The sequence below is a fragment of the Rosa rugosa genome, chromosome 1 (genome assembly GCF_958449725.1).
Source record: "Rosa rugosa chromosome 1, drRosRugo1.1, whole genome shotgun sequence".
NCBI lineage: Eukaryota > Viridiplantae > Streptophyta > Magnoliopsida > Rosales > Rosaceae > Rosa > Rosa rugosa.
Genome location: NC_084820.1, coordinates 66,125,164 through 66,149,997, shown reverse-complemented (window position 1 = coordinate 66,149,997; position 24,834 = coordinate 66,125,164). Strand labels below are relative to the sequence as shown.

General features: G+C 39.5%; 2 protein-coding genes and 1 long non-coding RNA gene across 3 annotated transcripts; 2 read left to right on the top strand and 1 right to left on the bottom strand.

The window, feature by feature from the left end:
• The first annotated feature begins 512 nt into the window (after window positions 1–512).
• On the top strand, window positions 513–2,945 carry LOC133726236 (pentatricopeptide repeat-containing protein At3g29290-like). The gene is made up of 2 exons (XM_062153750.1): window positions 513–2,295; window positions 2,601–2,945. The coding sequence occupies exons 1-2, from the start codon at window positions 757–759 to the stop codon at window positions 2,826–2,828; spliced, it is 1,767 nt and encodes a 588-aa protein (XP_062009734.1). The 5' UTR covers window positions 513–756; the 3' UTR covers window positions 2,829–2,945.
• A 174-nt stretch (window positions 2,946–3,119) lies between these two features.
• On the bottom strand, window positions 3,120–3,735 carry LOC133726237 (biogenesis of lysosome-related organelles complex 1 subunit 2-like). Its single transcript, XM_062153751.1, has 2 exons — window positions 3,609–3,735; window positions 3,120–3,543 (listed from the first exon to the last, which is right to left on the bottom strand). The coding sequence occupies exons 1-2, from the start codon at window positions 3,687–3,689 to the stop codon at window positions 3,274–3,276; spliced, it is 351 nt and encodes a 116-aa protein (XP_062009735.1). The 5' UTR covers window positions 3,690–3,735; the 3' UTR covers window positions 3,120–3,273.
• A 13,056-nt stretch (window positions 3,736–16,791) lies between these two features.
• LOC133726239 (uncharacterized) lies at window positions 16,792–17,417 on the top strand. Its single transcript, XR_009854725.1, has 3 exons — window positions 16,792–16,954; window positions 17,047–17,206; window positions 17,302–17,417. It is a non-coding gene; the product is annotated as an uncharacterized LOC133726239 (long non-coding RNA).
• The last annotated feature ends 7,417 nt before the right edge of the window (window positions 17,418–24,834 follow it).

Genomic DNA, 24,834 nt, shown 5'->3' with positions numbered 1-24,834 from the left:
CATTTCTTGAACGATAGAACACAAAAATTACAATTACACGATTTTTCAAAATTGGAACACAATAATATTATATTAAAAAAATTCGTTCAAGGTTTTTCGGTGTTCCGTCAATTGAAATAGGTTTTAAAATCATACACTATTAATGATGAGCTTATGGTAATGTGACTGATGGAGAGATAAATTCATTGGGGTATCAATTAGGCAATTACAAATTTATTGCTTGTAGTATAAGGATTAAGGACTATTCAGGTGTTTTTGGTTTTGACCCAGTATAAAACGGTGTGTCGAAGTGCTCCCCAACCTAGGTTCGAACCCCGAAGCTGTCAAAGTGGCGAGGCACTGTGCTGCAATGCACAGTTGGAGCATTTCACATGCGCCGAAGAGGTTTATCTTGGGGAAGTCTTTGGGTTCCCCTTGACAAAGTCAAAAAAAAAAAAAAAAAACGGTGTGTCGAAGTTAGGAACGAGGAGACGCCGTCGTTTCGGGATGTTATTTGGCAGGTCAGGTTCAACAGGGCGGTCCCTCTCGTCTCAACAGACGAAGATATTTGCTTCCTGTCTCGTTGTAGAAGAAGAACAAGCATCTATTTTGTTCATAGAAATTTGAGGAAAGGTCTGTACTTCCTTTGCTTCATCTTCTTCAAATTGGGTCATGCTGTTAAAGGTTAGTTCTATCATCATCAGCACACTTTCCATGGTTGAACAGCAAGTACTAATTTCATAGCTTTGTGTGTATCTCTGTGTTCTGGGTTCATTAATGGGTGAGGTTCTGAAACCTTCACTTTCCCTTATGTTAATCTCAACTAGTTCTGGGTTTCGGTATCGCCATTCTAGCCAGCCTTTATATTATGATGTGCCTAAAACATGTTCAAGTACACATAACCTTAGCTTAGTTTCCATGTGGGTACCCAGTGTGATTAGAATGAAGGCAAAATCCATGTCTGTGCCAAACGTGGTGCTTGGTGTGCAATCTGGGTTGGTTTGTGAAAATGAAGAAGATTCTTTGGTTGAGCAGATATTGCCTCCATGGGGAGATGTAGCAATTGATAAGGACGCGGTCGAACCGGAAATTGAACCGGGGGTTGCCGTCCGGCCAGAGGTGACTTTAAATTGGAAGGATATGTTGAATGTAGATAGGGTAAGTTTTTTAGAGGAGGTGGATGAAGAGACATTGTCAAAGCGGATTTTGGTGCTTAGTAGAACTAATAAAATTCGGAGTGCGTTGGAGCTGTTTACTTCCATGGAGTTATCAGGTCTTGTTCCTAGTTTACATGCGTGTAATTCACTGTTATCTTGTCTGTTGAGAAATGGGTTTTTTGATAATGGCTTGAGAGTGTTTCAGTTTATGAAGAGAAAGAAGTTAACTACGGGGCATAGTTATAGCTTGATACTTAAAGCAGTTTCAGATGCTCATGGTTGTGACTCTGCCATTGAAATGTTTAGGGCAATGGAAGGGGAGAGTGGAGTGAGGGATGGTTTTGATACTGTTGTCTATAACACTATGATATCGGTTTGTGGTAAAGTGAACAATTGGCGTGAAACTGAGAGATTGTGGAGAGATATCAAGGAGAATGGTCATACTGGAACACAAGTTACTTATTGCCTCTTAGTTAGCATTTTTGTTCGGTGTGGTGAGCATGAGCTAGCTCTTGATGCTTACAATGAGATGATTGAAAACAAGTTTCAACCAGGGAATGATACAATGCAAGCTATAATTGGTGCTTGCTCGAAGGATGGAAAGTGGGATCTGGCACTAAACATCTTTCAGAATATGTTGGACAGTGGGCTCAAGCCAAATACAATTGCATTCAATGCATTGATAAATTCGCTTGGAAAGGCTGCGGAGGTTGAACTAGCTTTTAGGGTATATAATATCATGAAATCTATGGGTCATTCACCTGATCCTTATACATGGAAGGCGTTACTCAGTGCACTGTATAGGGCAAATCGACATGATGATGCTATTAAGCTCTTTGAGAGCATCAAGAGAAGTCGGGGCTCTCAATTGAACTTGCACTTGTACAATATGGCTTTAATGTCTTGCTCGAAGCTTGGGCTATGGGATAAATCTTTGCAGCTTTTGTGGCAATTAGAAGCTTCTGAGTTGTCAGTTTCAACAGCATCGTATAACCTTGTAATCAGTGCTTGCGAGATGGCAAGGAAGCCTGAAGTTGCACTGCAAGTTTATGAGCACATGGTTCACCAGAAGTGCACCCCAGACACATTTACTCATCTGTCACTAATAAGGAGTTGCATTTGGGGTTCTTTCTGGGAGGAAGTGGAGGAAATCCTGAATGTAAGTCCAATTTTTTTGAGAGTATTATCACTTTTGTCACTTTTGCATTCAATTTTATCGCATCATACCGCTTCTTATGGAGTTAGAACTTCTGTATAGAACAAAGAACTGTCATATGTAGTTGTCCAGATTTTCAAACGCGTCCCTCTTTTTGGTAATTTCGAAGCATCTGATGAGTCGTGCTTCTATCTACATGCTTTTTGTTTATTGTTAAACATTGGTTATTGAGTTTGCTGTAGGTTTGGCATTATATAGACACTGAATGCCCAAAGATGATGAAACACTGATGTTTATTTGCTTTGCAGCAGGCTGCACCAGATGCATCTCTTTATAACGCTGCCATTCAAGGAATGAGCTTTCGAGGCAAAACCGAATTAGCAAAGAAGCTTTACACAAATATGCGTAAGAGTGGCCTGCAACCAGATGGGAAAACACGTGCCGTTATGCTGCAAAACTTACGAAGACCTAGGAAGAAGCAGCCTTCTCGTTACAGAACAAGTAGGAGCAAGCTGTCCTCCAATCGCCGTTGCTAACATCAGAGAAACAAACCTGACAAAACTAGGTAGTGTTGTTTTTCTGTATATGACTTGAACCACCTGGTTGTACACTTGTAATCTATAGCAGAAACATTCCGTGGTTCATTTTACCACTAATCCACTATACATACAGTACTCATTCAAACAATTGCTTCTCACTTCAGAACAGAACTTAGGCGCCAGTGAGCAACTGTTAACCATTGATGCATATGAATCGCAAGTCTTAAGTTCATAGCAGTCTGCACTTTCCAGACAACTCGAAAAACTCTGCATTTTCACAGCATAGAATGCAAAAATCGAGCTATGAAGCTGCTGCATTGTTCAAATTTGATCATATAATTTCACTACATTGGATTGAAGTTGAACATACAGTACTTCGTAAATTTCAAACACACAGAGACATAAGCAAATTTCAGACACTGAAAACATCGAACAATTCGAACTAAGAAGACGATGGATTTTGATACACGGATTGGACTTTGGACTCTAACATGGCCACATATCGATCAAGCACCGAAACCACAGCTTCGAATTCGGTGACTTGCTGGTCTATAACATCAATCTGCTTCACATACTCGTCGAAGCCGCCGCTTTTGGACTTGAGCTGCTCCACGAAAACGCTTAGCCCGGAGGCCACGTCGCCGAAGCCTTTGTATTCCTCGGCGACTCTCAGATTCATCTTCTCTAAGAGCTCTATGTGGTTTGTTGTTCCCTGATATCTCGGATTGAAGACTAAATTTCAAAAGATTCCCAAATTGAGGGGGAGAGAGAGGAAACCTGGAGCTCCGATTTGACCATGGTGGAGACGCTGGTGAAGAGGTCATTGAGAGACTCGGCGAGCTCGTCTTTGGCAGCCATTGGAATTTGGGTTCGGTTCGCACCCGAAAGCAGATTGTAACGAACTCTGCTTGCTTCAATTAAAATCAATATTAGATGCTCTCTCTTTCTTTTTCTTTTTGAAAGAAAAGGTCAATATTATTAGATGACCAGCCAACAAGTCAAAGTCTAACATATACTCAAACACAGAAAAATGGCGGGGTAACAACCAATCTCCTATCTAAGCAATGTAAACTCATTACAAGTCAATTTGAGTCCGCTTTGTAAAGCGAACTCATAAACAAAAAACAACTCCGTGTCTTCTAGGGCAAAATCACTGACTAGCATCCCCATTAGCCAGGCGCGCAATTGCGGTATCAATAGAGAGCCACTTCCCAGCAAACAAATAGGAGTCAATTCCTCATCCATAAGCCGCTTCATCCAGTCCTAACTCAAGATAGTTACCAATTCCGAAGAACCATGATCTGAATTACGACTGACATTTTAAAAATCTTAAGCCCATAATGTGAGCCTAGGTTTATAGCCCAGCAACCCAAGTTTGAGCCCAGGCCCAAAAGCCCAAGCCCAAACCCGATGCTCTCTCTATTATAACTATAATTAGTAGTTTTTTATACCATTTACGAATACAATATGTATTTATGTTTTTATTTTTATATATTTCTATAATTCGTATTTTTGAAAGAAACTAGTTAGATTTTTCAATATTTTTGAAGCCAAAAATATTAAAGGCATAACATACACAGTTTTTACCTTTTTTTTCTATATTTTGCACATTTTATTGAAAAAAAAAAGTTAATATTTTAAAATTAATTAAATAATTATAAATATTTGCCAAACTTTTCAATTTTGATGAAATGTCCGAATAAACTATAAACATCTCATATTTTAATAATTACGTTACGATTATAACTATAAGGAAGAAGACCGAAAACGACATGCCATCCAACTTAATGCAGAGCGTAGGTGCAGGGTTGTAACATGTAAGAATATTTTTTTTCCTTATGTTCATTACATACATTATCCTCCAAATAGACTATGCAGATTTTCTCATCTAAGACCGGAGAATTGAAAGAGGCGATCATGGTCATCAATGGTAACACTAGTAGTTTATCTAGTATCACCAGTGCTAAGAGTGATGATATTAGTGATGATCACTAAAACGGTAATCTCATCTAATTTGAAGTGACAAGAACATTTTTGGCTTATCCAAAATCTCCAAAGTCAAATTTCTTCTGAGAAATTAAGGATGTAATTGATTATGACAAAACATCTTGGCTTATCCAACGGTGATTGAGCACATTTGTTTGGTCAGCAACTGACTAGGTAAACACTACTGCTATAGCAGCAACTGACTAGAGAAGTTCTTGCGTGGCGCAGCCGCACGGCCACGTGGTGCGGTTGACCAATCACTGCCCAGTAGGGGAGGTGTTTTGGGTATTTTACTTTAAAAAGCAGGGACAATTTCGGAAAAGGAAGAAAATTTTCTGGTTTTTGATTGGAGGGCCGCACCACGTGGCGATGCGGCAGCCCCTATGCAAGAATTTCTCTTTAAAACAAGGTGTGAATCTCCAAAGTAGGAAAGTCAAATGCTTCCGGAACTTGCTGACACATAAGAACTTATAAATGCTTCCAACTACAGAAATGCGCTGAAATAAAGTGTTGTAGTTTTCCATTCTCCACAACATTCCTTAAGTTATTACATTCTTTTGTACCGGTCAGATTGCCGACCCCGATCTCGGCAACGTCGTCGGACTCCCAAAACAGACTGCGATACTAAGAAACAGACTGCGACACTCAGAAATGCTTCAACTAGATAAATGAGCAATGCAATTAGGTCCTGGATAAAATGATCCCGGCAGATCAGTCTAGACAGATTGCCCACCTCAAGTTATATTCCAGTTTTCCGCACCACAGAGTTAAAGATCACGAGTTTACCGAAGCCCAGATCTCCAAATGAAGAACCCTGGTTCTGCATTTGATATTATTTATATCAAATGTTACGTGGTGTTCTGTTATGAAGTTTGCTGCTTTGTTAGGTAAAAGCCATCCTCAATACTTATAATTCAGTGTTGCTTTTTATCTCAGAATAGAAGAAAATACCATTATTTGAGAAATAACAGCTAGCTGGTATGTAATAAGAAGAGTTAAAGTACTAAACTTTTATTTACTAAATCAAAGTTGGGCTGTGTGATTCGATGTGTTTGTGCGTGTCTGCAAAATTTGTGTAAGGCAGTTGCATTTGACTTGTTCTTTCTAACTGATAACTTTCATTAAGATGTTAATTAAGGTGTATGGTGCACTGTGACAGTAAATCATTTTATTAATTTTAGCAGAAGTTTTCACAATATACCTTGACAGGCTTGAGTAAGTTCCACAATTTATAAGTTGTATTAGACTTGAAGTTCTTTAGGATTTAGTTTGTCTTTCAGTCAGTTGGTGCTCTGTTTTGGCTTTGCTTATGTGTTTGGAATGCTGGTGCAGTACATCAAACACCCTACATAGGAGCGGTTAGATTGCAAATTTTATTCATGGAAGGCCACATATCCCAATAAAGCCTCTCACTGCAGTTGGTAATTTATTTGCTTCAGATTACCGGTGCAATTCAATTGACATACAATGGCTAGATTGTGAATAAGGTCAGGTTTCCCAATAAATGTTAGACTAAAATGAACTTATTACTAGTTATCCTAGAGCAACTAGGAAACCATTAAAACATTAAGTTGAATACAACATGGATCTAGAAAATGGAAAAGAATCAACCTAGATATCTAATGTGATAGTGTATTTAGCATTGGATTAGGAATCCATTATTTGGACTACAAGAAAGTCCTAAACTGTGATGCATTAGGATTACAATTATACAGTACTTGATTCTTCAGGAAAACCTTTATCGGAGGATTCCTAGGACTAGTACTTGTATAAATAAGAGGCTAGGGTCCCTGTTATCACCACCGTTTACAAGCATCCTCAAAATAAGAGGCTAGGATTTCTCTAGCATCCTCAAAATATGTCTTTGCTGTTCAACAGTTTGCATTTTCATAAGTACATTCTTGCTTGAAAATATATCATCATCTAAATGGCCCACTCCTTTGTCATTATTCGCTGTCAATATGCATGCATTAGAATGGAATAAAATCAAGAATTATAGTCTCTACTATATCGACATGTTAGAGAAACCTGCCTGGCCTATCACTATAAGTTTCCTGGCAACCCCATTGTTTGAACCCAAAATTAACATTTTTTCCCGACAAGGGGGACTCGAAGAAAACCGGGCCAATATTCGTGGCCCAAGCTATATATTTTCGATAATCTCGGAATATATTATTTAGAGGCTAAATAAGGCCTACTTGGAGACCAAGCAATCTTGGGACGAATCATGATATTCCTTGATTCACTAGTAATTATCAAATATTTGATAATTAATAGCGGTTTGTTTACTTGATTACCAAGTAGTGTGCAATAACGTGAGCCCTGCGAATAGTGAAGATTCCCATACAACTAAAATGTTCGCGAGAGTATAGCAAATATATCTGCAGGGTTTTTTACTTCAACAGTGTCTGAACTCTTCGAGGACTTTTGAAATGATACCTGAACTTTCAAAGTTATCAATGTGATGCCTGAACTCATTTTTTCGTATCAACGTCATACCTGCGGTCGATTTCCGTCACAGAACCGTTAATTATGACCACGCGAGGAATTTTGAAATGATACCTGAACTTTCAAAGTTATCAATGTGATACCTGAACTCATTTTTTCGTATCAACGTCATACCTGCGGTCGATTTCCGTCACAGAACCGTTAACTATGACCACGTGCCCAGCACGTGAGGCGAGGCACTTAATGAGGTTAAAAGACTAATTTACCCTCAAAAGTATATACTTCAACAGTGTCTGAACTCTTCGAGGACTTTTGAAATGATATCTGAACTTTCAAAGCTATCAATGTGATACCTGAACTCATTTTTTCGTATCAACGTCGTACCTGCGGTCGATTTCCGTCACATAACCATTAACTATGACCACGTGCCCAGCACGTGAGGCACAAAATAAGGGTAAAAATGACATTTCCCACTTCCTTTAGTTCTTCACGTGTCCCGTCGTACCTTCAGTTCTTCTTCTCCATTTCTATTTCCTTTTTCATCTGCAAAATGCAATCAGATGGGATGATGACATTTCCTAGCAAAATGCAAAACCCAAAGCAAAACTTGAATCCAATTCTCTGATGGACGGACACCGCCGGGGACTCCATCTCGTCGGAGTTCTCCAAGCACAACTTGCTCGACGGCTTTGCTTCTCTGAATTTATTGCAGGCCGGAGCGGTGTAGACGGTTTCACGACTCTTGGCCTCCAGATCTGAGACTTGGAATTTACCTGAGATTTCAGACAGAGGGATCAGAGAGAGAGAGAGAGAATATGGCCGGCAGCAATCCAGACCTTCTTGAGCAGCTTGCTGGAGATATGACGGAGGCGGGCCACGCCGTCGTGGCACTCGGCTTCCTCACCGCAACTAACATCACAGCATAAGTTCATGAAATTCAAAAATAGTCCATGTCTTTGTAATTGAATCAAAATCTGCAAAAGTGAAGGAGACTGAGAGTCTCTCTCTTTCTCTCTCTGCAACTCTCTTTCTCTCTCTCAACAGCGGCGAAAAGGCGAAGGATGGTGATGATGGGAGAAAACCCAAAAATGATTTTTCCGCGACTGCGTGTCTGTGTATAACTATATCTATCTGTATATGATTTATCGAACAATGGGGCAATGATCATTTCACTGATTCCAGCTTCTAATCAATTTGTCCAAAAAAGAACCGGCCTTTGGTTATTCGCGGCTGTAATATCAGTACTTAGTGGGAGTCTCAGACGAGGTACTCCGGCGAGGCAATCGGCGGCGGTTGGGGCGGGTGAGGAACAATCTGAGGGTTTTACAGCGGTAGAGGTGGATGACGGGGCTGGCGGATGGGCAAGCGTGGGGCTTCAGGCGACGGGGCATTGAGTGGCGAGGAGCTTGAATTTTTGCAAGGTAGCCATATCGATCTAGCTGAGTTCAATGTGGTTGTAGTCAAGTAGTGCTTGGAAAGGGTTGGGTGGTTGAGAGAGAATGTGAGATCTGATTTGCGGCCATGGCTTCCAATCGGAGGGGACAAATCAGAGTGAAGAAGACGTCGAAAAAGAAAAACAAGAAAGAAAAAAAGAAAAAAAGAAAGCAAAAAAAATAAAAAACAATACTTTTGAGGGTAAATTAGTCTTTTAACCTTATTAAGTGCCTCACTTGCTGGGCACGTGGTCATAGTTAACGGTTCTGTGAAGGAAATCGACCGCAGGTATGACGTTGATACGAAAAAATGAGTCCAGGTATCACATTGATAACTTTGAAAGTTCAGGTATCATTTCAAAAGTCCTCGAAGAGTTCAGACACTGTTGAAGTAAAAAACCCCGTGAAGAACTAAAGGAAGTGGGAAAGGTCATTTTTAGCCTTATTTTGTGCCTCACGTGCTGGACACGTGGTCATAGTTAACGGTTCTGTGACAGAAATTGACCGCAGGTACGACGTTGATACGAAAAAATGAGTTCAGGTATCACATTGATAACTTTGAAAGTTCAGGTATCATTTCAAAAGTCCTCGAAGAGTTCAGACACTGTTGAAGTAAAAAACTCATATATGCAAGAGAGCAATTAGAGTCACATGCAATATATGAAGGAGTCAACCACCTTTAATTGTGATTGACAAGGAATATATCTCTTTTATATAATTTCCTTTGGCATGGTGAGACAAGTAAGGGAAGCTCATCCTTCAGTACGTAGATGCATGCAAGTGAATTATCAAGGGGCCCCACATATATTGCAATCAAGAGCAGATGGAGCAGATTGGGGAATACATTATCCTTTGAATGCATTCAACAGAAGACATATACATGCATGGCTCATGCATGGTTCAATTAAGGAAGGCCATCAGCCTTCGCTACCAATATAAATATATGCATTCCGTGTGCTACAAAGTCCTCGCGAAGATATATTTGCAATTAATGCATATCCTACCGCATTACGTCCAAGACTCTAAGAGGCAATTAATATTTGCCTATATTCTAGCGATGACAGAGGCAGATAATTATTAATTATTGCCTACGATAGTTATCAAAACTATTAAGAGTTTTGATTTGATTCAAAGACCAATATCTGTGGTCTAAAATATAGTATTTCATTCCTATTAGGAAGGAGAATCTACAAGTAGCCTATATATAGAGGCTAAAGACGAACAACAAAAGGACGACTCTCAAATCAACTAATCATACAGATTATCAAAGTCTCTCCGGAGTAAACCTACCTGCAACCCAGTTGCAAACCAGCGAAGCAAGGGTAACGCCCTCGCAACCCAGCGAAGCTAAAGTCACGCTTTAGCAAACCCTGTGCTTTCTCCAAACTTCCTAGTGATTGCTCTGCTCAACTTACAACGTTGAGTATCGATTCGGTGACGCGAAGAGATCATAACCAAAGCCCTTATCCGTAAGGCAAGAAGTCTTTTTCCGAAAGGCATAGAGGAGAACCTTGTGATGAGGTTGGTGCTCTCCTCGTCCACAGCGTTTGATTCAAGAAGTCAGGTCAAGGTCAATGGATTCTCCAACGACTGCACCCCACGGTGCTGGCACGCCTGCACACACGCTCAAAAGAGATAGTTTGCACCCATACTGGTTTTGGAGCCAAACACCCATAATATGCATGTATTAGAACGGAATGAAAGTAACAGTAATACTCCCTAACAGTTCAACTTATGCACCAAAGGTGGTTATAAAACCTGCCTGGGCTACCATTATAAAAAAAAACCGGCAACCCCCATCACCATATACACAGTAAGAATGAGAAGCTAATTATACATAGGGTGAATTCTGGGCTACGCCGGGCGTAGGTTACGCTGAAGACATTCGTTAACGGAGGGGCATTTACGTCAATTCCACGTCCATGGTAAATGAGTTTTAACTGAGCACCTCCCTCTCACGTGCCCTTCAATGGGCCTCATCTTCTTCGACCGGATTTATCTGTTGTCTCTGCAACCATGCTCGGAAGAGAACCACTGGTCTCAAGTCTCAGAGAAGAAGCTTCTCCGAAAAATACAAGTGTCGGAGATATCTCATAAGTCAATTGATTGAATGAGAGGTTTAGATGTTGCAAAGCTTGAAGTGAAGCAACATGTCAGTATGCCTCCGACCAAAGAACTATTAGCCAGATTCAAAACTCTAAGAGACTGTCGGCAAGTAGAGAAACCAGGCAAACCCGAAAACTGTTTCGATCCAAGATTGAAAAACACCAAAGATTGGTGAAATCAATAAGACTGCCAGATAAATAATTGTTCCCAAGATCCAAATACTTCAAACATTTCAAGAACGACAAGCTTCAGGAATCACCCCATCAATGGTATCAAAACCCATTCCATCTGTGCTGGGAAATTAGCAACCCTCCAAAACTAAGAGGTGTTTGTTAAATTTCAATAACAATTACAAACAAGAAACCCAATAATATAATATGACTGAAATTGAAAATGGTAAAATGCAAAGACTTGAGTCTCTGTTATGGGTAATGAAGAAGAAAGCCCAGAAGTGGTTTTAGGCTTTTAGCATAAATGTGGTGCCTTTGGCTAGCTTGGAGCGTTTTCTGGGTATGTGGTGATTTGCTTTGGCTTGGGGTTTGAGTCTGGGATCAAGAACTAAGCAAGCGTGTGGGGAAGACAGCAGGTAGTGGTGAGAGCTCCTCCTCTAATATGTTTAATAGGTATAGAAGGCAGCACACAGATTAACAAATTACAATGGTGGTGCGGTGGCTAGGCTAAGACACAAAGAATTGTGTGGGGTGGAAGCTCAAGATCGAGCCACCTCATTCTCTTTTTGTTTTTTTTTTTGTTTTTCCAATTTACAAACTCAGTTTGTTTAAATTTATTAGTTATTGTTCTTAAAAATAAATCAGAAAAATAAAATATAAATAAAAAATTAAATTAAATTTTTTAGTGGATTTTTGACTTGATTGAATTTTAATTATTTAATTTAAGCGTTTAGAAAAGCTAATTATATTTTCAAGAACAAAAAAAATCTAACTGCGAATATCGAGTCTCTCAAGTTCTTGTACATGGGTAACCTAAGGTATACCATATGAGAAATGGTAATGAAAAGTGCTCTCACAATATTAATGACAAATTGGCAATTTGTGTTTTAGTGTTAGTAATATGAAGACATCGTAGTTGACCGAGTGGATCGTTATTGAGATGAAGTCGAAGGCGGATAATATTTTTTAAATGAGCATAAAGTATCTTTATCATTGCATCCAACGGTCGGTTTTCCAAATGTCTTATATCTTGATGGGGTTGCCCTTAGAGGAATGTAATTAATAAATAATGTTATTAAGGTGTCTTCGGTTGACCATGTGGATCGAAGTCAAATCGATGATGAAATTGATTGACTTTTTTACAACAAACATAACATATTCCAATCATCTCATCCAACTGTTGGTTTGATGAAATTCCAACTTCCTACTCCATGTCATTTTTGAAAAGTCCTTGTCACTGTAAAAACAATATACAAGTTATACAACACTAGTAGATACATAGGTATTTCTAGCGATATGCAAACCCAAAATTAAAAATCAATAAATTTGACATTACCCATGTATTTAACACGTATTGATAAGTGTCGTGTATAAAGATTAACCCGGTCAACCTGCATTTTCATACTAGTCAAATTGGTCAACGCAATATACGTTTATGCTTCCCTAAGGGGAGCCGAATCATAGGGTGGTAAATGTCCCGAATTTTTTACATGGTTTGATACCCTTCGTACCCACGAGAGTGTGAGCATTGCAGGATCAAGAAAAGAAGTTGCGAGGGGGTGGTTATGAACGTTTTAGTGTGATGGGTATTTAGAGTTTAGGGTTGACCGCATGGATCGAGGCCAAAACAATGACAAAAACATGTAAATTTTTTACCATCGCCATATTTCTTCATATTGATCCCATCCAAGGTCAAATTTGCCGAATTATATTTCCTCCATCTTGTTCATTTAGGAAGGTATACTTTTCCCTACAAGCAATAAACATGTTATGCAACACTAGTAGGCACATAAGGATTTTATGTGATCCAAATAATACAAATTGGAAATCGATCGATTTGGCATTACTCATGTATCTAGCACGTATTAATAGGTACCGTGTAAAAAAAATAACTCGGTCAGCCTTTGTTTTCATATTGGTCAAAGGGGTTAACCAAATATACATTTATGTTTTCGTAAGGGGAGCCTAATCAGGGGAGATAAATGTCCCGAATTTTTCACATGGTTGGTACACCTCGTCCCCACAGAGTATGAGCGCTGATAGATCGAGAAAAGAAGTTGCGAGGGAGTGGTTACGAGTATTTTAGTTTGATGAGTATTTAGAATTTAGGGTTGACCACGCAGATCAAGACCGAAACAATGACGAAAACATGTCAATTTTTAACCATATACATGTTTCCCAGCCTTGATCGCATCCAACGGTCAAATTTGTCAATTTCTCTTTTTTTCACCTTATTCATCTTAGAAGGTATAATTTTCTCTACAACCAATAACATGCTATACAACACTAGTAGGCATATAAATATTTTGATTGATCCAAATAGTACAAATTAGAAATCGATAGATTTTGCATTACCTATGTATTTAACACATATTAATAAGTACAGTGTTAAAAAATTAACTCAATCGGCATTCGTTTTCATATTGGTCAAAGAGGACTACTCGGTATACGCTCATGCTTTCCTGAGGGGAGCCGAATCATGGGGGAGAAAAACGTCCTTAATTTTTTACATGCATTGATACACCTCGCAAGCGCTGACGGATCGAAAAAATTGTTTGTGAGAGAGTAGTTACGAGCGTCTTAGTTTGATGGTTATTTAGAGTTTAGGGTTAATCACGTGGATCGAGGCCAAAATGATGACAAAAACATATAAATTTTTTACCATAGCCATATTTTCCCTCCTTGATCACATCCAATGGTCAAATTTGCAGAATTCTATTTCCTCCACCTTGTTTATTTTGGAAGGTATATTTTTTTCCTACAACCAATATACATGCAAAACTAACTTAAGTAAGCATATAAGGATTTTGGGTGGTCCAAATAATCAAAATTGAAAATTGATAGATTTGACATTATCCATGTATTTAATGCGCATTAATAGGTATCGTGTAAAAATTTAACCCTGTCGGCATTCGTTTTCGTATTGGTTAAATGGGTCAACTCAATATACGCTCATGCTTCCCTAAGGGGAGCCGAATCACAGGGAGATAAACGTCCCTTTTTTTTTTACATGCATTGGTACAACCTCGTCCTAGCGAGCGTGTGAGCGCTGACGGATCAAAAAAAGAAGTTGTGAGGGAGTGGTTACGAGCGTTTTAGTTTGATGGTTATTTAGAGTTTAAGGTTAATCACGTGAATCGAGGCTGAAATGATGACATAAACATGTAAATTTTTTACCATAAGTATATTCCCTCCCCCCCCCCCCCCCCCCCCCCTCCTCTTTCCGATCACATCCAACGGTCAAATTTGCGGAATTCTATTTCCTCCACCTTGATCATTTTGAAAGATATATTTTTCCCTACAACCAATAAACATGCTAGACAAATTATATAAGCATATAAGAATTTTGTGTAATTTTAAAAATAATTGAAAATCGATATATTTAAAATTAAACTGTTGATAATTTAGTAAAATTAAAATGCTTACTCATTTTAATTAAATAAAATATTCTTTTATTCAAAAAATCTATCTCCACTATTTTTTGAAAAAAGGTTTATCTCTACTATTAAAATTAACATGATTACTTATTTTTTCTTATTATAAAAATTAAACATTGAAAAAGGTTAAACAAATTAAATTGGTACCAAAAAACAAAAACCCATATTTGCAGCGCACGTGGCTCGAACCCTTGCAACCAAGACATTTGCTAGGTGTCTTCACCGCTATGTCAACTAACTTTAAATGTACACGTTGCTCTAATTATATGTAATAACGAGGACCTGACGCAACTAAAAAGAATGCTCTGTTCAATCTCTCTCTCCTCCAGTCTTCTATCCACCAAAGGAACACTGGAACTTGCAGCAGCTCTCGAAGCTTGTTGGATAGGAGAATACGCTGTAAGTGAAGTGGGAGATGAAGATGTGGAGCTTGGTGCTGACATGCCAATGAGCAGCTTTCCTCCGGTACGGTTGAGATTGAGAAAGATGTTGGGGGCAATGCCAGTTGTGATAATAGTTCAAGCAGTGGCTCCTCCTCATCAAGCGGTATAAGCACATTACTGAACTTTTGAATTGGCTTCAAAGAAGTTTATTTTTGGTTCTGAAAAGCAAAAGCAAAACTTTAGGTCTCGAGTGTGGTAGTTGGGGTTATACAGGAGCTCGATGGAGGAGCCGATATAGGCTTCAGTGGTTTCTCCTCGGTCATCAGGTTCGACAAGGCCCTGAAAAGTCATACGGCACGAAATGTCGCCCACCAATTCAAAGTAGTCGCCGGACAAAGCCATATATGTGTTCATGAACAAGAAATGAAGAAAGATGAAGATGATGATGCAGCATGAGCCGCAGCGCTTTTTACCTTTTCTGCATATTACATTAATATCCTCGGCGTTTTACAGTAACGGAGCCTCTTTTACTGATAACGAAAGTTATCTTGGCAATTACTCTACTGCCCTTCTAATTCAAATCGTGTGGACGTGAATAAGACACGCAGAACTGACCCACCAGGGCGTACCATACGCCCGGCGTAGCCCAGACGCACCCATATAAAAGATGAGTTAACTGTTCATTCCGCGTTACTGTTCATTCATAGGCGAAAAGGCGACTTTGCCCTCATTTGAATTTTTTTACGGCTCTGCCACTGACCTATTTTTTCCTCTCTCTTCCTCCTTTCTGCCTGTCTCCCAGACCGAATTTTTTCCTCTCTCTTCTCCTCCTCCTGCCTCCTAAACCGAACAGCAGCAGCTGCCTCTCACTCTCAACTTCACAAAACAATCAATTTATTTGACGGTGAATATGATTAAGAATGCCATGTTCGACACAGAGAGAAAGAGAGAGAGAGAGAGCGAAGAATCAAATCGTAGGTTTTGCGCAGAAGGAAAGAAGAACTGGAAAAGTTGAGGTATCTGATTAATAAGGTTATCTTCTTCTCTGACTGATGAGTTGGTAATTCAATTCCCATAATTGGAAGATAATTCGGAGAAAAGGAAGAGGGGGACGGGAAGCTGTCACGGTTTCGTTTTGATTTCGCACAACAATCGGTATTTTTTTTCTTTCTCCAGAATCGCAACTCGATCTGTTTGTGGGTATTTGTAATTTTGTTTTTCCCTTGAGTTTTTGGGTTTGCATGGTTTTTGGGATCATTGATTGTATGATCTTAATGTCTCTGTTGAAGGTTTTGGTGGTGTGGAATTTAGCTCGAATGTGATTTCAATTTGGTGTTGGGTTAAATGAGTTTTCGATTTTGATTGGGTTAGTCTCATCAAGTATTATTGGTGTGTGCTGAATTTAGTTTAAAGGTTGAGAATTTGAGGTTATTGTATTTATGGAACTTAGTTCAACAGCCAATTCATCTTTTTTATCCATTTTCTCCAACTCCAACAAGCAAGAAAAGCGTACTGAACTCTACTCATTCGGTGTTTCTATTCTTGGACTTTGATTCCCTTCAGTGCTGTATAGTTTACCCATGTATATATGTTGTATTTGAAAGTTTCTTTGCTTCAAGGTCATATTAATTATCGCTGACATGTAAATATTAATGTCTATGGAAGGGTAAGTTTTATGGTTCATTGGATTTTTTGCCCAAAAGAGCTTTCATATCTTGGTTTTTGATTATTGAACACCTATCCGTAGCTAGCTTAATGATGGGTGAATTTCATCGTTGTTTTGTTTGGCCTTTTCAGTTCTCACCCAAAAAATAAAGCTCACTTTTGTGCTGCTGTAGGTGGAGCTGGGAGCAGCACAGCAAGTCGAAAAGGCATGGTTGATGCTCTAGCAGATATGAAAAGGTATTTATGTTTTCCATAGACCTTTTCATTGAAAATTATAGTAATCTAAGTAGAAAGAATTTTTTTTTAAACCATTTGCTCTGTGTCTCAGATTAGCGTACTCTCAACAAATTGAACAAGATGTTCAGAAATATTCAAAGTCTTTAACGGATATGAGAACTACCATGAGTTTTTTCCAAACAAAAGACATGAATGAGCTGTTAGAGTTCCACAAGAAATTAGAATCCATTCTTGAACACTTGACTGATGAGACACAGGGTTGGTATAAATCATCTTCCACTTTTGTTAATTATTGTTTGTTAATCTTCATTTTCGTTATCATTACATATATGCCATTTTCCAAAGTGCAGGTTTTATCAAGGTTTGAAGGATTCCCTACAAAGAAGTTAGAAACAATGAGGACAGCAGCAGCACTCGAAATTAAATCCAATGATCTTAGAACTACACAATTGGAAAATAGAGGCTCCCCTATGTCCGTTCCTTGACAAGACTGAGCGTTATTTCACCAAGGTAAACTCAACCTCCTATACAAAAAAATTTCGTTTCATGTATTTTGATTATCTCTGCATGTTTTCCATGACTAACCAAAATGAAGCAACATGCAGATCAAAAGGAGAGATAGATAAACTAGAGCAAACAAAAGATGAAGAAACTAAGAAATTTCAAAGTCAAAAGATCCATGACTTCAGTATCTTCCCAGGCTGCATGGAGCTGACACTAAGAGCAAGTTCACCCGTAGTCAAGAAAATGCAAAGTCGAGAAGTCAAGAATTCGACCAGTCAAGGTACTGTTCACTGCCACTGGACATGGGTTTCCACCCGTTTTTTTTCTTGACCAGTCAAGACTGTTCATCGTGGCACTGTTCATTCATTTTCACTGTTTCATTTTTCACTGTTTCTCGAGTTTTTAATCTGTTTTATTCTACTGTTTATTTTTTACAATTTTTTTTCTTACTGTTTTGTTACCGTTTGATTTAATATATATACATATTAATTGGTTGCCGTCAGATCTGCAAGTTAATTGAAACATACGGCTAAGATTACTTGACCGTTGCAATCAAATTTCCTATTCACCCAACGGCTAGCTTCCACGCGTCCAAGTCTGCCTCCCAATTCATGTCGCTAGGCGACAAAAGCAGTCAACAATTGCGGTCAGCAATTGCGGTCTAGCACCTCATTGGTGCGTTCCCTCCACGCCCAGTCGCAACAGTCACCTCACATGCATGCTGGGCCGAGCTGGCAGCCGGATGACTTTGGGCAAGAGTTTAGTCATGGGCTTGCCCATTTTTTTGACCTGGGTCATGCAAAGCCAAAGCTTGCCCAGTCAAGCAAGGCCCGGTGGAAGCTCATTTTTCATTATACCCAGTCAACACATCATCAAAATGATGTGGCTTGCCCGGTTATTACCACCGCTGGACTTGCTCTAAAGGTAGTTTGGTCAAAAAGTTGCACATATTTAGCTACTGTGTTTGAACTTTAGAAGATTTAGTTTTATTTCTTTATTTGTGTAAAAATATTATTAGTTTGATGTGTGATACATAGTGTTTTATCAGTTTGGTCAAATATCACCTCCTTTTGGGCTATGTTGTTGACGATTGTGATTCCTTTTTACACCTAAAATGTTCACAAATTGGAAATCTTTAGCAACATTTGAACATTTATAACCGGAAATCCTTTTTTTCTCTGTTTAGTAATCGGTCATAGTCTGCTTAAGCTGGAATTTATAATTGTTCATTTCCAAACTTATATCGTAATTTATTACATTTTATCAACTAACCTTGCATACAAAATGGTTAACAATAACAAATCCCGCAGCAAAGCACGGGTGCCTTTTCTAGTGATATTAAAATAACACTGGTAGCTTACAATTTTCTTCTCCATCGGAGCATGAAAAGGTCATGTGGAACTTCAGAGATTGCATCCGGATTTCAGAGACCTGTTCTTGCAATTGCTCCAAAGATTGTTCAGAATCCTGCAGCTTTTCTTCCATTACTGCAAATGTTTCTTCCAAGTATGTGTATGAAGATAGTAGCTCCTCGGCAGCCGTGATCTCCATTTGAAGAATTGAAGTAAAGCCATGAGCTTATCCAATTCACTCACCTCAGAGTCTAAAATTCCAGATAAGAGAACGAACTCCAGAGCCCTCTCAGCAGAATCAACTGATGTCTGCTCTTCCTTGGATATAAAGGCCTCAAAGTCACTCTCCTTGGTTCCCACATGCATCATAAAACCTTTTAAATTAAGCAACTTCTCGGAAGCGCATGCTAGATCCAATTCAACTCCGATTATAACCTCCCCACATTTTGTAATTCTCCAATAACCACACCAGATGAGGCCCTTTCAAGACTGTTGAATTGTGAATCATGTTGTGGATATCAACAAAAGCAGCAGCAAATCTTGACATAAAGAACAAGGCAGCAGCGAATCTTACTGCTGCAAATCTTGTGCAGTTAATGCAATTGTCTTATGTAATTAATGTAGCCATAGTTCCTGACGAAGGGAAACAAAATGATCTGTCCATCCAACTTCTCATTAATGAAGTGTCGATCTACCTCCACATGTTTCGTGCGATCGTGCTGAACAGAATTGTGAGCAATTTCAATTGCCGCTTTGTTATCACAATAAAGCGGCATAGCCTTTTTTTGTTTGAACCCCAAATCATTCAATAAATTCTCAACCATAACATCTCACAAAGTCCTCGGGCCATTCCTCTATACTCTTCTTCAGCACTAGAGCGAGCCACCACCTTTTGTTTCTTGCTCTTCCAAGTAACAAAGTTACCACCCACAAACGTGAAGTAGCCCGAAGTGGACCTGCGATCTGTAATATTACCTGCCCAGTCTGCGTCTGTGTATCTTGGAGCAGATTTTAAGTACATCAAAATACGAAATACGGCATCCATATGGGCCTCACTGGGATTATGCATAAACGGACTCACAACACTAACCGCATAAGCTAAATCTGGTCTAGTGTGGGACAAATAAATTAACCGTCCAACTAACCTCTGGTATCGCCCTTTATTTGCAGGTGTTTGATCTAAATATTCTGCTCACCGATGGTTCTGCTCGATAGGAGTGTCAACAGGTTTACAATCAAGCATTCCTATTTCTGCCAGCAAGTCTAGGACATACTTCCTCTAACTCAACACAATACAATCTTTCCCACGATCAACTTCAATTCCAAGAAATATTTCAAATTACCCAAGTCTTTCATCTCAAATTGAGAAGATAACTTACCTTGTAACCTTTGAATCTCCTCGATGTCATCGCCTGTCACAACCATATCATCAACATAAATAATCAAGGCAGTTACTTTACCACAGCGATGTTTAAGGAATAAGGTATGATCTGAATTGCTCTGCCGGTATCCAATTTTCTTCATGACATTGGTGAACTGGCCAAACTAAGCTCTAGGAGATTGCTTCAAGCCATAAAGAGACTTCTTCAATTTGCACACCACCTGCTCTCCAGTGGAAGTACCATATCCAGGAGGTAAATCCATATAAACCTCTTCATGCAGATCACCATGCAAGAATGCATTCTTAACATCAAACTGTTGCAAATGCCAATCAAGATTAGCAGCTAACGAAAGAAGAAACCGGATTGTGTTAATTTTGGCCACTGGTGCAAATGTCTCATCGTAATCTACTCCATACTTCTGAGTATAGCCTTTAGCCACTAATCTTGCCTTGTACCTGTCCACCGAACCATCCGAATTATGTTTCACTGTATACACCCACCTACAACCAACTGTCTTCTTCCCGAGTGGTAATGACACTAACTCCCACGTACATTTCTTCTCAAGAGCATCCATCTCTACTGTCATTGCTTTCATCCACTTCTCATCCTTCATGGCATCATGCACTTTACTAAGAAGGGACACAGAAGATAATTGATTCACAAAGGCTGCATCTGGTTTAGATAACCTATGGGTCGACACATAATTAGCAACTGGGTATTTAGCCTTAGCACTTAGAGTAGGTTCATAGTGTTTAGGAGGCTGACCACGGGTTGAACGACTGGGCAAGATTTTGGTGGGAACACTACCTGACACATAAGAACTATTAGACAAGGAAAGATTATGACATACCTCGGGTGATGATTGAGCAGGTGAGACCGCTGAAGGAGAGGGTGAGACGGAAGAATTGTTTAAAACACCATCAGAAGACTGCAGAACATTATCGGAAACAGGGTCTGAAACGATCTCTCCGGCCAACTGGTCATACTGATCCGGTTGACCGGTCGGTAACACATTGCCCAAAGCTTCTTCTCCAGCCGGATCCCTATTTTCCCTATTTTCCGTTTCTAACTCGGATGATGGGTCGATAGAGCTTCTATCCTCCTTTTCCAGCTCCGTTCCTAAACACTCTAACCTTGAGAACTCAGATTCCAGACTCTCATCTTGCCCATTGAACAAATCTTCATAATAATAAGACCTCTCCCCCTGACGAGGAGTCACAGGAGGCAAGAAATAACAAGCATCTTCACTAAAAGAAACATCCATGGTGACATAAAACTTTTGGGATTGAGGATGATAACATTTGTAACCTTTCTGATGAGAGTCATACCCAACAAACACACACTTAAGGGCTCTAGCATCCAATTTTGACCTTTGATTCTTATACAGGTGAACATAGGCAACACAACCAAAGACACGAGCAGGAAGGGTATTAGATGATGGGATAGAAACGTAGTTAGACAAGACCTCAAGTGGGACACGACCTTGAAGAGGGGCAGAGGGAAGGCGATTGATAAGATGAGAAGCACACAAAACGGCCTCTCCCCAAAGGTATTTAGGCATGTTAGCACTAAGCAAAAGAGACTGAGCCATATCCAGAAGGTGACGATTTCTCCGTTCAGACACCCCATTTTGCTCAGGTGTCTGTGGACAGGAAGTTTGATGGATTATGTCGTGGTGTTGGAAATATTCATGAAAAGAATGATTAACAAACTCACCCTCATTATCGGAACGAAAAACCTTAACATGAGCATTATATTGAGTACGAACAAGACTATGAAACGCTCTAAAGGCAGAGAAAACAGAATCTTTGGAGTTAAGTAAAACAACCAAGGATAATCGGGTAAAGTCATCGATGAATAACACAAAATATCGCATTCCAGAAATGGTAGAATGTTTAGAAGGACCCCACACGTCTGAATGAATTAACTCAAAAGGCACAGTACTAAAATGAAAGCTCGAAGGATAGCTAGACATATGACTTTTAGCCAAAGCACAAGTTTCACAATGCAAACTAGAATCACTTATTCCTAAAAATAATGAAGGCATGGACTTCTTCATAACTCTAAAGGATGGATGACCCAAACGTTTGTGCATGCCACAACCATACCTCACTCAGCCGATCAGAACTCAATGTCAGGGCCAAAGGCTGTTCCGGTGCTTGTGTTTGTCCTGCGTATATGCAATCCAAGTGAAACAGTCTCCCCCTCAGGTTTCCCTTGCCAATGATGTCACGCCCTGACTCGAGCTAATCTTATAATCTCGAGTTAAGGTGTGAATCACATCTTAATTATAGAACTAAAATCTCTATAATCAAAATGTGACAAAAAAATAAATAAATCGTGGACTAACAACTAGATAACAAGATCTCAAAATTCCAGCGGAAGCATATATTACATAGTCTTTATCACATAGTACACTAGTACTCATTCTTTATTCCAAACAAACATAAAGAAAACACAAATTTCACAACCCATTTGACATTATATACATATCGGAACTTCTTGCTCTAGTATCTTGATTCCATACCTGCAAAATCTGTTAAGGGGTGAGCTCAACCAGCGGCTCAGTAGGGACATAAAACTTCCTCATGGATAATTGACCAAAGATAATACCATCATGTATTTCAATTCTAACATGCATATCAAACAATGATGCAACCCAACTCCATTTATATACCCGTTAATCCATATATCAGAATATGCAAGCCTACACGTCCTATACCGTGTACTTTACAGTTTTGCAACTGTGACTTAAATATCCAAACATATAAATTAACCCCCTGACTCAACCAAATCCCCCAAAACCCCTTTTGCTAGTCATCTTGTCCGAAATAGGGCTGGGCTCGGGTCGGGCCGGGTCCGAAAATTAGTAAGACAGAGACCGAAATTATCGGTTCGGGCCGGTTCGTGATTTTTTCGAAATCAAAACCGATAGAAACCGAACCCATTCGGGCCGGTTCGGTCTTTCGGGCTTTTCGGGCCCAATTTTCAGTTCAACAAACTTTGCCTGTTTTCCCTGTTTTCCAAACTGCAGTTCTGCACTTCTGGTACCTGGAAGACTAGAAATCTAGAATGCATTTCCAAATATCCAATTATCTCATTAACATAACAATAATCATGCATTACTACAAGTTTATACTTCATAGCTTACAACACAAACTCACAAATACATTGTCTGATTGTCCAAAAGGTTAAAAATTTCTGAATTTACAAACCAAAAGGTTAAAAATTTCGAACCTTGAGATAGAGAACGCCGCCACCCAAATCAAATTTATTCCTATCGCTTTCGGTGAACTCGAGCCGGGCTTCGTTGCCGGAAAAGCAAGCTCCTTCCCATTGAATCGAGTTGTTGTAAGGGGTCACTGACCCGATAAACGACGACAACAAATCCACGACACTGTGGAAATTGTTGAGCACCCGCCACGATATCTGATGTGGCAGCACCGGAAGGACGTCCTTGATTGTTGAGCGAGTATCGACACTGAGAGGGAGAATCTGAGAAGGTATCGAGTATTGACTCGATTTGAGAGAGAGATACTCGATCTGAGAGAGAGACTGAGAGAGGGAGGTATCGAGTATTGACTCGATCTGAGAGAGAGACTGAGAGAGGGAGGCTGAGGTGAGTGAGGTCGGGTTACTCGACCTGTTTTAGCGTTTTAGGGTTGTTATTATTATTATGTTTTTATATTTAACATATTATTATATCACCCAATCAAGGACTGACATGTGGAACTGCTACAGTATTCGGGTCGGTTCGGGCTTTCGGGCCCTGAAAATGTGAAGCCCGAGACCGAACCGATTATATGAAATCGGGTCGGGCTTTAGACCGAACCGAAAATTCCTACATTAAAACCGAACCGAATCAGGCTTTTTCCCTCGGTTCGGGTCGGGTCCTCGTTCTTTCGGGTTCGGACGCCCAAGCCTAGTCCGAAACATTGATCTCCAAGCCCAAATCACCCAAATATATCGACAATTATACCGCCGATATTCTAAACCTAATTGTGCACATGGGCTCGCCTGAGCTTGATCCCTACAATGTTCAGACTCAACTACACAAAAGATAATTCCCACAATCACCAAATAATCATAATTTCTCCCCAACTCCTTTACATTTGATAAATAACAACCTCCATGAAAACATGCACTTACATTGATCAACGTACATTTAGTACATGTAATTCAAATATTATCAAATAAATCATTCAAAAATAATATTAACAAGAATAACATATACACGAAGCACATAAAATCAACATCCAATCATAAAATGTTTCCCCGAGATCCCCCTACCTTATTTCTGATAATCGTGGACAATACAAAATAAAATCAAGCCTCCTAGGTCGTCAAAAAAATAGTTTCACCAAATCTGAATTTTCTTTCCACCAATAGTAAGAGCTCGTCAAGACGAATCCGTAGGAGAAAACGGATCCTAAATCGGACTTACGGATCAAAAGTTATGATATACAGAAGTTTTAGAGAGAGAAAGCTAGAGAGAGTAAATGAGGAGAGAGAAGTTAGAGAGAGAAAATGTAGAGAGATAGTGTCTCCAAAACTGGTTCGGAAGAGATTGTGGGCTGAATCCTATATATAGGAAAAGATGGCCAATCAAAAGTTGTCATGTGTCAAGATTAAAACCTTCCACTAAGGTGCTTGCACCACTTGTCAAGCATCCATCACTTTTCTTCCTTCCACTTGACAAATGTCAACATGACTCATGGGCTTGTGACTGACACGTTGGGCTGCTACTCTTGGTCATTAAGTAAACTCTTTGGCCAATAGGAAGGCGCCACGTCACCACATAATGCACTTTGCATCCAAACTTCAAAAATTCCTTAAAAATAGCTCGGGAACCCGAAAAATTCACCGAAAAATGCTGCGAACTCGTGGCGATGTCTACTTT